This window comes from Sabethes cyaneus, chromosome 3 (assembly GCF_943734655.1).
Source record: "Sabethes cyaneus chromosome 3, idSabCyanKW18_F2, whole genome shotgun sequence".
In the NCBI taxonomy this organism is placed as follows: Eukaryota; Metazoa; Arthropoda; class Insecta; order Diptera; family Culicidae; genus Sabethes; species Sabethes cyaneus.
Genome location: NC_071355.1, coordinates 91,071,481 through 91,086,008, shown reverse-complemented (window position 1 = coordinate 91,086,008; position 14,528 = coordinate 91,071,481). Strand labels below are relative to the sequence as shown.

The window sequence follows — 14,528 nt, the reverse complement described above, 5'->3', positions numbered from 1 at the left end:
AACGATTAGTTTTTGTAACCTTTTGCACTGGGCTTAGCAAGCTCTATTACCCGGTTTATTTCCAATATTCATTCAGATTTCCGGTGAAACAAACTGAATTTTGCATAAATTTGTCTCTCATTGAGCTTGCTGACGTTTGCCGCACGCACACATCGATGCGCGATTTGTTGTTGCTGTTGTTAGATTTTACATTGATTTTACACGTTTGTTTTTGTTTTCCCCCAGTTATACCCCGGTGAAAAAACATACGTTTGAATGAAAAACGATAAGTTTTAGTAGCTTTTTGCACTGGGCTTAGCAATCTCTATACCTTTGTACATCGCTCTGCTGTTTGACATTATTTCTAGATAGAATTAACAAAAGGGCGCAATTGTAAACACAACGGGTGAGAGTTATTTTTTGCTATAGACCAGCATAGGAAAATCAACCCTCACTCGGTTTGTTTACGCTTGCGACATTCGCCCTTTTGTTAATTCTATCTTCATTTATGTTCTAACCACATGTGCATCAGGAATATTAATTACAAACAAATTAGTGTCAGTGTACTGTACGGCAAAACGTGGTAAGAAGGAACGTAAACGACATATAAAGGGATTTTTCTTACGCTCGCGACAACACTGCGCTTCAATAGCAAATATGGCAGGCAGAGGTGGTCATGATAATAATAGGTAAATTGAATTACATTTTAAGCTAGTTAATCATCATTTTTGCAATAAATAAAATTGAGATTTCTGTTCCCTGAAGAAAAGTGCTTAATTTGTGTAAAGTGCTAGTTTTTGCACTGTTTACGTGCATAACAAAACCCGGTTTTAAGATGCAGCTCGTGGTTTCCCAAAAATGAACACGGCGCTGACAGCCCTTGCTGTCGGCAAAACGCGGAAATTACGGCATTTTTCACAATAAGCAAGCTGTTTTAAACCAAATTATTGGAAACAATTCGTTCGAAACCGTGAGTTAATCCGGCGGGTTAACTTTGTTAGTAAATCAAAACAAGTTTCCATTGCATAATGATTTGTTTATCCACGCGTTTCATTTTTTTTATCATGATTCGTGTTCCAGACTGCTGGCACTTTTACGCACACTCAAGAAAGGCTAAGGTGTTACCAATTACCAAAGAACTAATTTAAATCTCATAATTTCGTAATTACTAATAATTTACCTTTTGTAATTTTATTTCCTTTAGATATGGAGGAGAGCGGCAGCGTAGACCGCTTCCGACCGAGCCTCCGTACATCGCGTACGTCGGTAACTTACCGCAAGGTGTCGTTCAAGGAGATCTTAATAGCATATTTAAAGATTTCACGGTGAAAAATATACGCTTGGTAAAGGACAAGGAAACGGACGTTTTCAAAGGATTTTGTTATGTCGAATTTGAAACTTTGGATGAGTTGAAACGAGCATTGGACCTCGATGGCATGATTGCTCTCAATGATAGTGCGTCTACACTGCGGATTGACATCGCAGAACAGAAGAAGAATGATCGGTAAGTACATTATAAGACTGCACAGTACCTATTAGAATATGAAACGATATGAATGAGTCTAATTAATTTATATGTTATGAAAGATCAGAAATCTTGGTATTCAGCGACTTATGATTAAAACCAAATTTTTTATGTGATTCTTCTTTAGATTTACATAGGTTGCTTAACATTCTTGCTTAACAGTATTATTTTGATAGCTGGAAAATCTGATCGCGAATTACACAAAAAAATTTTATCAAGTGCGACAGTTGACCGGTAAACATTGCAAATTACCGCTATTCTCATTCAATGTCGGAAATTCAAAAAATCTGAGTGTGTTGCATTGGCAGGTGTTGTATATGCATGCGTGCCTCCGTCGTCTTAGAAAGTAGATGATCATTTAACTTTTTTTTGATCGGGTGTTAAATTAAACTGCAAACCTTTTAGCGACTCAACCGATCAAGTTGAATTTAAACGTTTTTTTACTAAAAAGTGAAGGAATACATTGAAAAGTAACTGCCGATCGAAAACGAAAAAATTTTTGTTAATCAAAACTGTTATGTTTTGAACGCTTATAGCAAAGCGATAAAACGAAGGGGGATTTTCGAAAACAAGTCATTTATCCTAAAATCTCAAAATCCCGCTGGAATAGATTCAACCTTTTGATATCAAAATAAAGATATTAATGAGTATTCCAATGGTGTTGTGCTAGTTCACCCTAGTTTTCACGATATAAAAAAATGTAAAAAGCTTTGTTAAACACCTCTTGTTTTTTAACCAGAGCACATTTGCGATTTTCTCGAAAAAAGACCTTTATTATTCAAAAAATGCTGGTCATGATACAATCTTTTTATGTCAAAAGAAATATATTATTACATGCATTTTTATAAGGAGAAGGTGCTTATTTACGGCACGTATCACTTTTTACCAGTTTTAGAGAAATGAAAGGCATTTTACTCAATTTTTCCTTGGCGTACAAAGATTTACAATTCAATCCCTGGAAGGCGTATAAATTTATTTTTTTTCTTTATCTATTGTCTAGTAGCGTAAGGCATAACCTTTTAACTGGTGTTACCTCCAGTCTGTTAATTATAAGACCTTCCATGAGTGCGTAAAAAACTGTTGACTTTTTTTTTATTCAGTTTGTTCTGTTATACGGCTCGCGCACAAATGTTTAACGGAGCCCCCTACGATAAAACTGAACCTTGTCGTGGTGTAGGGCTTTTTAACTAATCAGTAAATGAACAGCGGTCACGTTTACTTCTGAATGTGGGTATATATCAAAATACTTTTGTGATTTCAAATGGGACTCGGGGTAAAAATTTACCAAATGTGATTGTTGCGTTGTTCAGAAAGTGCTTTTATTCCGTTTAAGAATAAGGCCAGTATGGGGATCTCTGACAATAGATAAAGTTTTCTGGGATTCATCCCTATTTATCACAACTGTCACAAATATCTCCGAAAAATGTCGGATTGATTGAGTTGGTCGGTGGCTTAGGGTTAGTACGGGGATGTAAGCGGGATACCAGATCCGATTGGATGCCGAAGGACCACTCTGTAATGATTACGGGTAATAGCACTTCTTAGGTAGCAGATGGGAAAATTAGGTCAATTCGTGTCGCGTGTTCGAGTTTCGGCTAGGCGGTGCTGCTAGATAGAGTAGGATTTTTGCACTGGCCCCGTGGCTGTCCTGAGCTCTGATGGCCGCCCGCGGGCTCTGTCGATGGGAAGGGGTCGAGTCTTAAAGAGACGTTTAAGCCCAGAGCTTTACAGCACTTTGGTCTCAAGGGTTGGAAGGCGGGCGAGTCTATATTTTGAAGCTTCTGTCGACTACCGCGAACGTCCAGCTTGTGCTGCGCTCAATTTACTTTGGCTGTGAACCATTTCGCGAAATTTTTAACTTTTTGGTTAAAATTTGACAGTTCGATGGTTATTTCTCCTTGAGTGGTTAAAATCAGTTCAGAATGTGAACCATTTCATATTTGACGGATTGATAGTTTTTTTTGCTCAATGAGAGCATATAAGGTGAGGATGAAAATATTGTTTTTTCTGTCCTAGTTAAAATCGGAGGAATTTTTGATGTTCATTTGCTTTTTTTGATAGATAAAATTCATCTCATTTCAATCCGGGTTGTTTGAACAAATTTGTAATGCGATAAGCATCCATACCAATGTAAAACAAATCTATCGAAAAATCAGCGAAACTTGTCGAAGTTCTCTTCCTCACCTGTGCATATCTCATTGGCTCTCAGAACTTGGTTAAAACTAACCATGCTCCCGAGCAGGGTTATTTTCGGAAAACCATCGCACTGTCAAATTTTAACCAAAAAGTTAAAAATTTCGCGAAATGGTTCACAGCCTTTGTATCGTGGGAATGCACTGTGAATGCTAAGGAGATGAAAGATTAAATTTACCCTGATAAGTTGATAACCACTAATGCTCCGAAATTTGTCTTACCTATTGGTTCATTTGTGGTTGTTTGTGTTGGAAAACTGAAAGCAGGCGCGCGGTTGAAGACCGGTGTCAGGCGGGGCTGATGAATCCTCCACTTCTTCACTATACCACATATTGCAACTCGAGTGGTACAGCACTCGTGCGCTAATTGCACGTCCTCTAACTGCACCGTCTTTTAATTGCACGTTCGCTAGTTGCACGATCGTGCAACTAAAAAACAGTTATCTGTCAAACTACACGTGGTTTTCCAGGTGGTTGCTATAAACAAAAATGCAGCGTTGCCGAATGCAAACTCTCTATCTCTGCATTATGTAGATACATTACAAACAAATTCATGCAAATTTGACTGAACTTTGACTAATTGAACACATATTCATTAAGCTTTTAGTTCGTTTGTAAAAATTTAGATGTTCTTCCCAAAATTTAGCGTACGTGTGAATGCATGTGAAGAGTTCTTTACAGTGATAACGCATCACGTTTTACAATAAATATTGGCAACTATCGGGCAATTAAAAAACGAAATTCGCTAATCTCAGGGCCTCATTCGTGCAATTAGCGAACGAGTGCTGTACAAAAAGTCCAAAGCACATTTACAAATTCGATCTATTATTTTTCTTCTCATCATCATCATTATCATCATCATCGTCATCATCATCATTGTCATCATCATCGTCATCATCAGTATATTTAAAATATGACATTCCGGCCTTTGGCAGAGAGATCTTAGAGTCAGTTCGTGGAGTCCGCGCAGGGTCGAAACGCCTCCGCCTGCGGGTATAGGCGTGACGGCTATGCTTGGGGCTCTACCTGTGTTTTAGTGGGTGACCGTGTCTGTCTCGTCAGGTAGAACTGATGTTTGAGGTCTCTCTGACACTTTGTTGACATCATAAAAGGGCCCAGCGCAGAGTTTTATACGCTATTAAGCGACCAGTTGGATAACCCGAAAAAAGAAAAAAGTAAAAAAAAGTGTTCTGTTATACGGCTCGCGCACAAATGTTTAACGGAGCCAGATTTTTCTTATGTGGAGTAGGGAAAAGCCCGCGGGAGTGACACATTTTGTGTCTTCTCCCGTAGGCATAAAACCTCTCATCTTTTCAACAAAAATTAAATTAGGTAACAATTACAAGAAACATTAATGAAGGTTACTTAATTATTAAAAATATTAACATTCTAATTTGTATGAGTTAACAAAAAACAGGTATGGAGGTCTTGAATATGGCTTCTTGTAATTGTTTCCATACTTCAAGTTCTAGTTACATATGTGGGTTGTCTTATAATCCTTTTTTAAAAAGATAAAAGAAAGTGCTAAATTGGGATACGAATAGTTTTGAGAAAAGTATAAATAAGAGACATGTAGCAAAGGTCTAAACTTGCTAAAATATCACGAACAGGAACATTAGCTTGTTTATTTCTCCCTCGAAGGGAAGTTGATTTTTATTTAAGGCAATTCTCCAAACATCTTTAGTCAACAAGTGTAAAATTAATAAGAGATGATAAACATTTTGACATGTATTTTCCAGAAACATAACCATTGAATTGGTTTTTTATGATTTCTGTTAAGTGTCGGGTACTGGGAAACACAATTTTAAAGTAATTTCATTGATTTCTCATTTGGCTTCTCAAATGGTTTATTAGTGTCGCGAGTACGTGTAACCTATTTTTATTATTATTAGAAAATAGTCTTCTAAATTACTCTTCTAGTGAATTTAAACTGAAGTTATGTTGTGAGTGTTGATTTTATAAATGTCAAAAACCTTAGGTGTCCGGTATTGGGGGACTTCCTTCTCAAGCTAATTTTGAAATCCAGAAGACCAGAACAACAATGTTTCTACCGGTTAGATGTAGCCACAGTCTTTTCATAAACTTATGCCTACTTACTTTCTTTACTTTAGTGGCGACGGTCTGTCATCGATCCTGCGCCGAACGAGTATTGTCGGTCCTGGTCTGCCGTTCTCCAATCCCCTCGAACACCAGCTGTTCGTGCGTCGTCCTCGTCAGCACACATCCATCGAATGCGGGGTCTACGGCCTCCTCATTGTTCTCTGCTGGAAATGGTTTTGGCTACTTTTTCGTCAGGCATTCTGACCACGTGCCCAGCCAATTGCAACCTGCCACATTGTACTACCTTTACTATATCAGCGTATTTGTATACTTGATATAAGCTCGTGGTTCATGCGTCTGCGCCTACTCCACTTTATTTTTCCATCAAGTAGCAGATCGCAGAATTTTACGCTTAAAACCCCCTAAGTACTTATCCTTTAGCGTCTATAATTCATGTCTGTAAAAGGCAACCGGGAGGAGTTAGAGTTCTGTTTAGCGCCACGTTTTACTTTGCAGCTTGCAACGTCGTCACATGTCATGAGCGTACCAAGGTATATGAATTCCACTACTACTTCAAACCTGTGAATTCTTTTAACGGCTTCAATTAGTACATTCCACGTGTTGGAATTGTAATCCGGAAAACACGTGTTAACCGGTCGTGTGAAAATTGGAAACTGTCGGTTATACTGAGGCAACGATTGCTTGGTTATCTTCCACGTGTTGAGTCGACAACTGTTATGTTTTGTGTCGTCTTTCTTAGGCATGTCTATTACGGTTTCATATTTGAATATATTTATTCTTATTTCTTTACTATGTAAACACCATTTGGACTAGCACGTTACCTGCCAGCAACCATATACGTCGTTTTGGCGGTGTTAATGGTAAGTGCCAAACCGTGAAGGTTTCAAATTTAAAAGGCCTAAATGCTTCTTCCACTTCTCTACGGTTGATTGTAATGATATCCGTCTTCCGCAAAACCAAGAAGCATGTAAAATTTTGTAAGGATAGTGTCGTTCCTTTCCACGTTTGTTCTTCGTATTGCACCTTCCAAGGCAATGTTGAATAACAGGTTCGAGTGTTCATCACTTTGCCTTAGTCTATCTAACGTGACGAAAGCGGGTGAGATCCGCTATCTTGACTCATGATTTTGCCCCATCCAGCGTCGCACGAATCAGCGTGACTAGTTTCGGAAAATCATGCTCTAGCATTATTTGTCACAGCCCATTTCGTTTGACTGAATCGTACGCCGCCTCCACAAACAGTCCACAAACAGATGATGAGTCTGCAAGTTGTACTGCCAGAACTTGTCTAGTAAACATCTGCTACGTGGCAGATCAACCTTCACGAAAATCAGGTTGGTACTTGCTTACGGTCTCAGACTCTGTTTACAAAACAGGGTACGGAAGAGCACCTTATAGGCAGAATCGAGCAATGTAATGCTTCGATAGTTTTTACAATCTTGGACTTTTTTTTTAAAATATGGCAAATGAGGCTATCCAACCTCTCCTCCGGCATGTGTTCTTCCTCCCAGATCTTGACAATGACCCGGTGAGTTACTTCGTACAGCCGCTTGCTCCCCACTTTTAGAAAAGTTCAGCCAGAAAACCGTCCTTCCCAGCAGCCTTATTGTTTTTCGGTTTACTGATTACCTTTTTAACCTCCTCCTGTGTTGATGGCTCCACAGCTCGGCCATCACTCACAATTCTTATCCTGTTCTTGCTAAGCTCCGTGTTTACCTCGTTATTCAGCAGCGTCTGGAAGTACTCTTACTTTTACCGCGGTTTTGTTAGAAAGCAGGTTTCCAGCACTATGAAATTTATGACAATTATCATTTTGTTGTACCGAACTTCAAAATTTCCTGGAGGTTATAGGAGATTTGGTATCAGTCAAAGTTGAGCCATGATTTTAGCAAGTGTTGTGCTAGTGCTCTTGCGTATCCTGCAAGCATTCTGTTTAACTGTTCTGTTGATGAGAGATACTTTTCGACATTTTGGAAATCTGCATCAATCTCACCAATTTACAAAGCTGGCTCGATCAACGATGTGAAGAATTATCGTGGGATCTCCATTCTCGGCCAACAGCCTAAAGTGTTTGAAAGTATGGTGCAGGATATAGGATTGTACCAATCTGTGTAATCCATATTTTCTGCAGACCAACACGGCTTCATGAAAAAACACTCGACCACAAAAAAATTGCTGAGCTATGTGACAACAAACGACAACAAATCGACGCTGTATACGTTGATTTCGACAAGGATTTTTTTTGTTGCTGGGTACATTTTCCACTGCGACCAGTTATTTGATCTATTGTGGCATGCCTCTGTTTATTGTAAGCAGTGGCGACTCGTGGGGGTTTAGCTTACCTGTTCAACCAGCAAAAAATACAAAGTAATACGCAGCTTTTTTTATTATCATATTTTTATATTTTAATCATAAAACAAACAGGGATATTCACGTAGCGCTTGCTATGTTGCGTAAACGGTGTATTTCGTGTATATACTGCCGCAATTCGCATTGCAGTACCAGTTTCTATGGAGATGGAACAGTTATGCGAGTACCCAGTAAACCATTTAGTTTGTATATCTCGATTGCAACTGAGGTATACGAAATCATATCTGAACGAAAAAGTTATATTTCACGCCATATAAGAGCATATATGCACCAAAGTGGAGGCGATATACGTGCGAAAATTTTGACAACTATTTGTAATTCTATTTTGCGCAGTTTTGTATAACACGCAACTAAATACTCCTGAATATATGATATAGATATAATCAAATATTGCAATTGTCTATCCTGCTTTATAATTCACAGTCATGAATTGTATATGAAGACACGCACGACTGCAAAACAACTTATTGTTCACTTCGATTTGACATACTCTAATCATTATACAACTCCAATATGAAATTGACATGAAAACGATTTAATGTGAACTTTCTATTACGATTTTGTTTTGTTATCTGGGTAGCGGCAGTATAAATACGCAATACTCCGTATACGCAACATAGCAAGCATAATGCGTAAATTGTTCAATGCTAAAGATGAACGAGTTAATGAGAATATTTTGCGAATAATGCATGCCAAATTGTCAACCGCTTTCTATTTTCAAATCCCCTTCGTACCAACACATTGTTCCTGGTGCTAATCTTTAAAGCAACGTTCAAACGTCGTGTTGAACGTTTTGCTCATTAGCTTCGTAACTAAATAAAATGGAATCAAAGCGCAGGCCATAGGGATATGTGGTAGTAAGTTGTTCAATGCTGAAGATGAACGAGTTAATGAGACAAGAATACGCCCGCGCTTTCGAGTAAAAGCTGTTTCACATTCTCTTTTTATCTCCTTTGTACCAATACATTGTTCCTGGTACTAATTCAGTATCAAGAATCAATACCAGGAGTTGGTATGCTTGTGCATTGAGATCTCTAAAGCAACGTTCAAACATCGTGTTGAACGGTTTGCTCATCAGCTTCGTAACTAAACTAAATTCGTATTGCATTGCATATGCGTTGGTGCAAACGAAATCATGAACGAATGGTGAAAACAATTTTGTCGGGCTGAATTTTGTATGCCTGTCCTATGAACAGGTTGAACATGCGAACGAGTCGCCACAAGCCACATCAGGGTGTCATATCACTATTAGTATGAGCAGGGATGGAATATCAGTCATTTTGATAAAATCTGTGAGTTATCGCCACACGCACAGATCACGATCCGTACAGATCATGACAAACAGTGAATCTTTAGCGTTGATCACAAGATTTTGTTCTCTAAACAGTCTCAACAGTCGATCACAGTGCTACATCTTACCTAGCTGCGAGAAAAAAGGTCACACATTTTGTTTGTGTTGTGATTCATACGATGCACACAGCCAATCGTCTGTATCTGCTATATTTCTCAACACAACCATGCAATGAACATGATCTGACATGAGGTTTGTCATAATCTGCGCGGATCGCGACAAAGTGTTTGTTGCTTACAAGTAGTGATGTCAATGAATCTGAATCTGATCGCTTCTATGATCTTGATCACTAGAGGCGATTTTTTTCCATCCCTGAGTATGAGTGATTTCCACTTGCTGATGACGGCATTGTCCCAATAAGGTATTATGCAACGAATAAAGTTTATTGCCCTATTGGGAGAATTTATCCATATATCTGAGGGTTGTATTAAGCCCATGTCATAGAAAATTTTCGTTTTATGAAGGAGTGCTACGCATTTGCACAGTAGATGTTCCGCATTTTCACTTTCTAGGTTACAGAAGCGACAAGAGTCATCTTCTAATTTTCCCAGCTGTTTTAAGTGATATGTACTTGCACAGTGGCCTATTACGAGTCCGCAGAAAGTACGTAAGTCCTTTTTAGACATGCCAAGAAGTTTCTGAGTTTTTGTTTTATTTAGAGATATAAATTTCTTTCATGGTCGAGCTGTTAAATTAGGTACTACACATTCTAGCGGTTGAAAAGTTCAAACGTACCGTACAGGACTTTCAGAATAGCTGACTCAATGGATTCAGTCTAATCTCACGGGGCGCAGCGCATCAGTGAAAGTTGATGCAACTTATTCCACTCCGTCCCCTATTCTGTCTTAGGGCATTCATTTTCATTTTCATTTTGAACATGTTCGGCGACTCCGGGAACCCCTAGGGAAGTACAGTAAGACAATGTGGTATATTTTTATAATAAAATCATGTCCTTAATTGGCCATTATGATTCTAAGTACTTAATCTGGCTTACAGAGATCTATTTCAGGAGTTTTATTGTGATTTAAGGTATCGTACGATGAGTTTTTTTCATATTCGATTCTGCTCATTTCCCAAGGGTTCCGCAAGTCCCCAAACATGTCCAGATATGACCAACGTGACCCTAGATAGCAGATTTGGCTTCTAATGATCTAGTTTATGAATTCTAATGTGAGCTAAGCTGTCGCACGATAAGTTTTTGTTAATGGACGAAACTGACCACTTGTCTGGGTGGTCCTGGGAGTCCCCGGAACTTGTCCAGATATAACACACTTGGTGCTAGGTAGTTGATTTGACTTCCATTGATCAAGTTTTTAAATTCTAGCGTAATTTGAGGTGTTGCATGATAAGTTATTGTTCATGTTCGATATTGGTCATTTCCCCCAGCGGTAACTTCATCCGGGACATTTCCGGTTAGTCCCAATACAGCGGAAAACTCCTAACAGGGTCGCCTTTAAAACTTCAAAAGGGCGGTACTCAAAAATTTGTTCAACGATTTTTTGAAAAATTGGTTCAGAGGTGTACTGCCGCCGGAAGCATATCTGTCCCATGTTACAAAACACGAAAATGAGAAAATCGCAGTCAAAGTTGAAAAACTGATTTTTCTAAAATTACTTAGTTTTCATGTTATTATTCATCCCTCTTTGAGATAATGTTGAAAAAGTTCACTAAATTTTGTATACAACTTGAAACCATTTTATATCAAAAGGTATATGCAGTGAGACAAATATGCGTCCATTTTTCCAGTGGGACAAATTGGCTTCAAATTTTTTCGAGTTTTTCTAGTATAAACACCATGTTTTCGATCCATGTTATAAAAATATATATAGAATTATAACGTTAGACAACAAAATGTCGAAAATGACCAAATGTAACATGGGACTGTTATGCTTCCACCGGTAGTGTAGTAGGATAGCAATACAAACCAACTGGCCTATTTAATTTTTAATAACGGTCCGTTGAACACCATGCTCTTGTTTAAGCATTATGCTTTTAAACTACTAAATTACGATTATGTTATTACAGCGGTGGTTTTAACAAGCGAGGTGGTCCTCCCAACCGTGGCCCTGGAGGTGGCGGATACAACAATAAGGGAGGAAACAATCGGCAAGGTGGCGATCGGCATTACGGTAATGATAATTACGGAAGAAATGACTTCGATAGAAATCGTGGACGTTCCAATAATTATAACGGTAAGCTTAAAGCACTAGTTGAATGCTGTTGTCACACACTTTGCTGTGTTGTTCTGATTTCTATCACGTCACGTGCAGATATTTTGTATGTATTTAAAATTAAATGATTGTACAGCGGCAATACTATATATTTTTGAGTGACATAGCCGGAAATAACGATAATCTTTCAAAATATGTACAATAAAGCCCTACATAGAAGAGAGAAGTTCGAGCTCAAACATAACTGAATAGCTAAACGGCTTGTCAATTGAGCGCGTTACTCTTTTCTACTAGGTATAAAACACTAATACATTTTTACAACCAACCAGGAGATCTATCATCGTCTATGGACAAAATGAAAGATCTATCATTTTCAGATCGTGGTCCTAGTCGTGGCCGATATGGGAACTTCAACGAGGAAATCGGCGGTGGCCGGGATGGAGGCGGACGAGATGATTGGAGTCGTGATCACGATGGACGCAACGACCGAGGAGGTGATAGTTACAATCGAGATGGCGATCGATTTAATCGGTATGCCGGTGGTCCTGGCAGTTCCGGTGGGGGACGTCGGGACCATCGTGATCATGACAGAAGAAAAGATCATCCGCCGCCCGGTCTTGCGCCGGCACTTAGTTTGGCGGAACGTGACGCTGGTAGGCCCAAGTTGAACTTGAAACCGCGTACCGTAGCTGCTCCATTAAACGCGCTAGCAGACACAAAGCAAGCAGCTGCTATATTTGGTAATGCACGACCCCGTGAGGAAAAATTGGCATCTGAGGGCAGAAGTCTAGAGGTGTCAGAACGTAAAACGTCTACATCTTCATCGACGGCAGGAGATGACAAAAATGGGCCGAACTAAAGCTCTTCTTTTGGTTTATGATAAAGTTAACGTTTAAATCCTCCTTTTCCTTTTATCAAATGAGAGTGAAAGTGAAGTGAAATTTTTACTAACAGCAAGCAAATATAAAGGATAAAGCAAAGCAGGTTTGTAACACGTAGCTACACACCCATACATGAAAATACATGCATACATACATAAATATAAGCGAGAAGCGATACAACCTAACGTAAAAAGTATGTGTTTAATTTATGTTTTGATTTTTACGCTTTTTTCTACGATTTAATAATAACATTAAAGAAAAACAAAAAATTGCAAAAAGAAGGAATGAAATACAAATAATATGTAATTATATGCAAATAATTATGGAAGCAGTAAAATATATTAATTACTATAGCGCATTGATATATTCAAAACCTAAAAAATTACTGATAAAATGAGAGAAAAGCTGGTAACTGAAATCTTACTATAAGGAGAACAATAGAAAACGAAAACAATTTCGGTCTGACGAAACAGGAGAATGATGATTACAAACTAGTTTGAATTCTACTGTTCTTTATTCTCTAGCTCAGATTACGTTAATCGTCTTTTGTTTTGAGATTTAAGTACGGAATTCTTTTAGTTAAGAAGAATGCAAGAGTGAGCAGTTACAGCATACAGACCTTGCACTGCACTCTTTATACTAAGCATAGATTAGCATGCAAATTTCGAAAGGCAGTGAAAGCTTTATTTTCGTTTTTATTCAGTGGACACCAATCGAGAGCAGCGGATTGTGATTTGCGTTTTTCTTATTTTGCTATTATTTACAATTCGTTTCAAAAGTATTCAGTTAATATCCATCTCGCTCTTACTCGGTTAGAAACTTTAAATTCAAAGGCAGAAATGTAAAAAAATAGTAAGGCATAATATACATCCCTATGTTTAAGTGTTGTTGAAATAAATATGAGATGAATGATTAAACTGGAAAATGGATGAATAAACTGATGAATCAACTGATACTTGACACATAAAGTTGTCTTTTATTGAATCCTTAGAATTCCTAGAAAAATATAAAATTAAGTTTAATTATTGCCGTCTTTGCCAAGTTCCAAATCGTAGTAATTAAAATTATAGAAAAGTGGCATACATAACAAACATGAAACCCAGGATGAGTACCTGATATGGCACAAACCAAATCTACTCATAAATTATTTCAGTTACTGTGATTTCTGGCTCTACTAATGCTCCTGAATTTTAAAATACTTCATAAACTATATCTGTTTTTTAAATGATTAGATCGAGAAAATAAAACACTCCGAAGAAAACTGTACGGTCCCAAATTTATTCATGCAAAAATATCTGGCAGCTCTGGGCATATGGTGCGGATTTGCGGAAAGAAATTGTGCGATGTAATCCAGCTTTTTACGAGCCATAATGTCGGACGAGTACATAATACAGCAAAGTTTCGTTAATTAGTGGTTCGTTAATTGGGCGGTTCGTTAATTGGATGTTCGCTAATTGGGCTATGTGACAACTTGAATGTCAAAATGTATGGAATTTTCGAGTTTAGAAATTTCTAACAACTGTCAGTCGGCCCAATAGGGCTTTTGCTACACACACATGCAAGACATCTGTTGGGCACACATTGCAAATTTTCCTATTCGATGCAGCAAAAACGTGCTGGATAAAATTATCGTTTTTTCTAAAATTATTCATCATTTTAAAGCAACTAATAGTCAAAGTAACCGACAAATGTTCCTTGAAATATATGCTGACTTTTGGTAACTTGGGTTTAGGTGAATTCGCGTTAATTCAGTGTCCCAAATATACTGTTTTTTGAAGCAGTATACGGCATAGGCCAAGTTGAAAGTAACGGAATATAAAATTGGTTTTAGCATAAATTGGTTTAGCATAATAATTCTTAGCCGAAAGCAACTGGTTATTGATATTTATTTAGTTTTATCCCGCTAACATAGGTCATAGTTACATTTTTGATCATTGCTACCGCGTCTTAGCTTATTTGTTGAAAATAATTTTTTTATTTAGAAAACAGATATATTACC

The 14,528-nt window shown here is 38.0% G+C and overlaps 1 protein-coding gene across 4 annotated transcripts; it reads left to right on the top strand.

Annotated features, from left to right (window-relative positions):
• Positions 1-626: 626 nt before the first annotated feature.
• LOC128741461 (eukaryotic translation initiation factor 4H-like) lies at positions 627-13,486 on the top strand. Of its 4 annotated transcripts, none has more exons than XM_053837292.1 (4): positions 627-668; positions 1,184-1,483; positions 11,503-11,606; positions 12,026-13,486. In XM_053837292.1, exons 1-4 carry the CDS (start codon positions 637-639, stop codon positions 12,505-12,507), a joined length of 918 nt encoding a protein of 305 aa, XP_053693267.1. In that variant the 5' UTR covers positions 627-636; the 3' UTR covers positions 12,508-13,486. The 4 variants fall into 4 exon arrangements, with proteins under 4 accessions (XP_053693267.1, XP_053693266.1, XP_053693265.1 ...); XM_053837291.1 differs by having other exon boundaries at positions 11,978-13,486; XM_053837290.1 differs by having other exon boundaries at positions 11,503-11,669.
• The last annotated feature ends 1,042 nt before the right edge of the window (positions 13,487-14,528 follow it).

Excerpts from the sequence above, each read along its gene's own strand:
- LOC128741461 (XM_053837289.1), top strand. The coding sequence starts at position 637 with ATGGCAGGCAGAGGTGGTCATGATAATAATAG. Across the intron at positions 669-1,183 it reads GGTGGTCATGATAATAATAG|ATATGGAGGAGAGCGGCAGC; the intron begins GTAAATTGAATT and ends TATTTCCTTTAG. Across the intron at positions 11,670-11,977 it reads ACGTTCCAATAATTATAACG|GAGATCTATCATCGTCTATG; the intron begins GTAAGCTTAAAG and ends ACAACCAACCAG.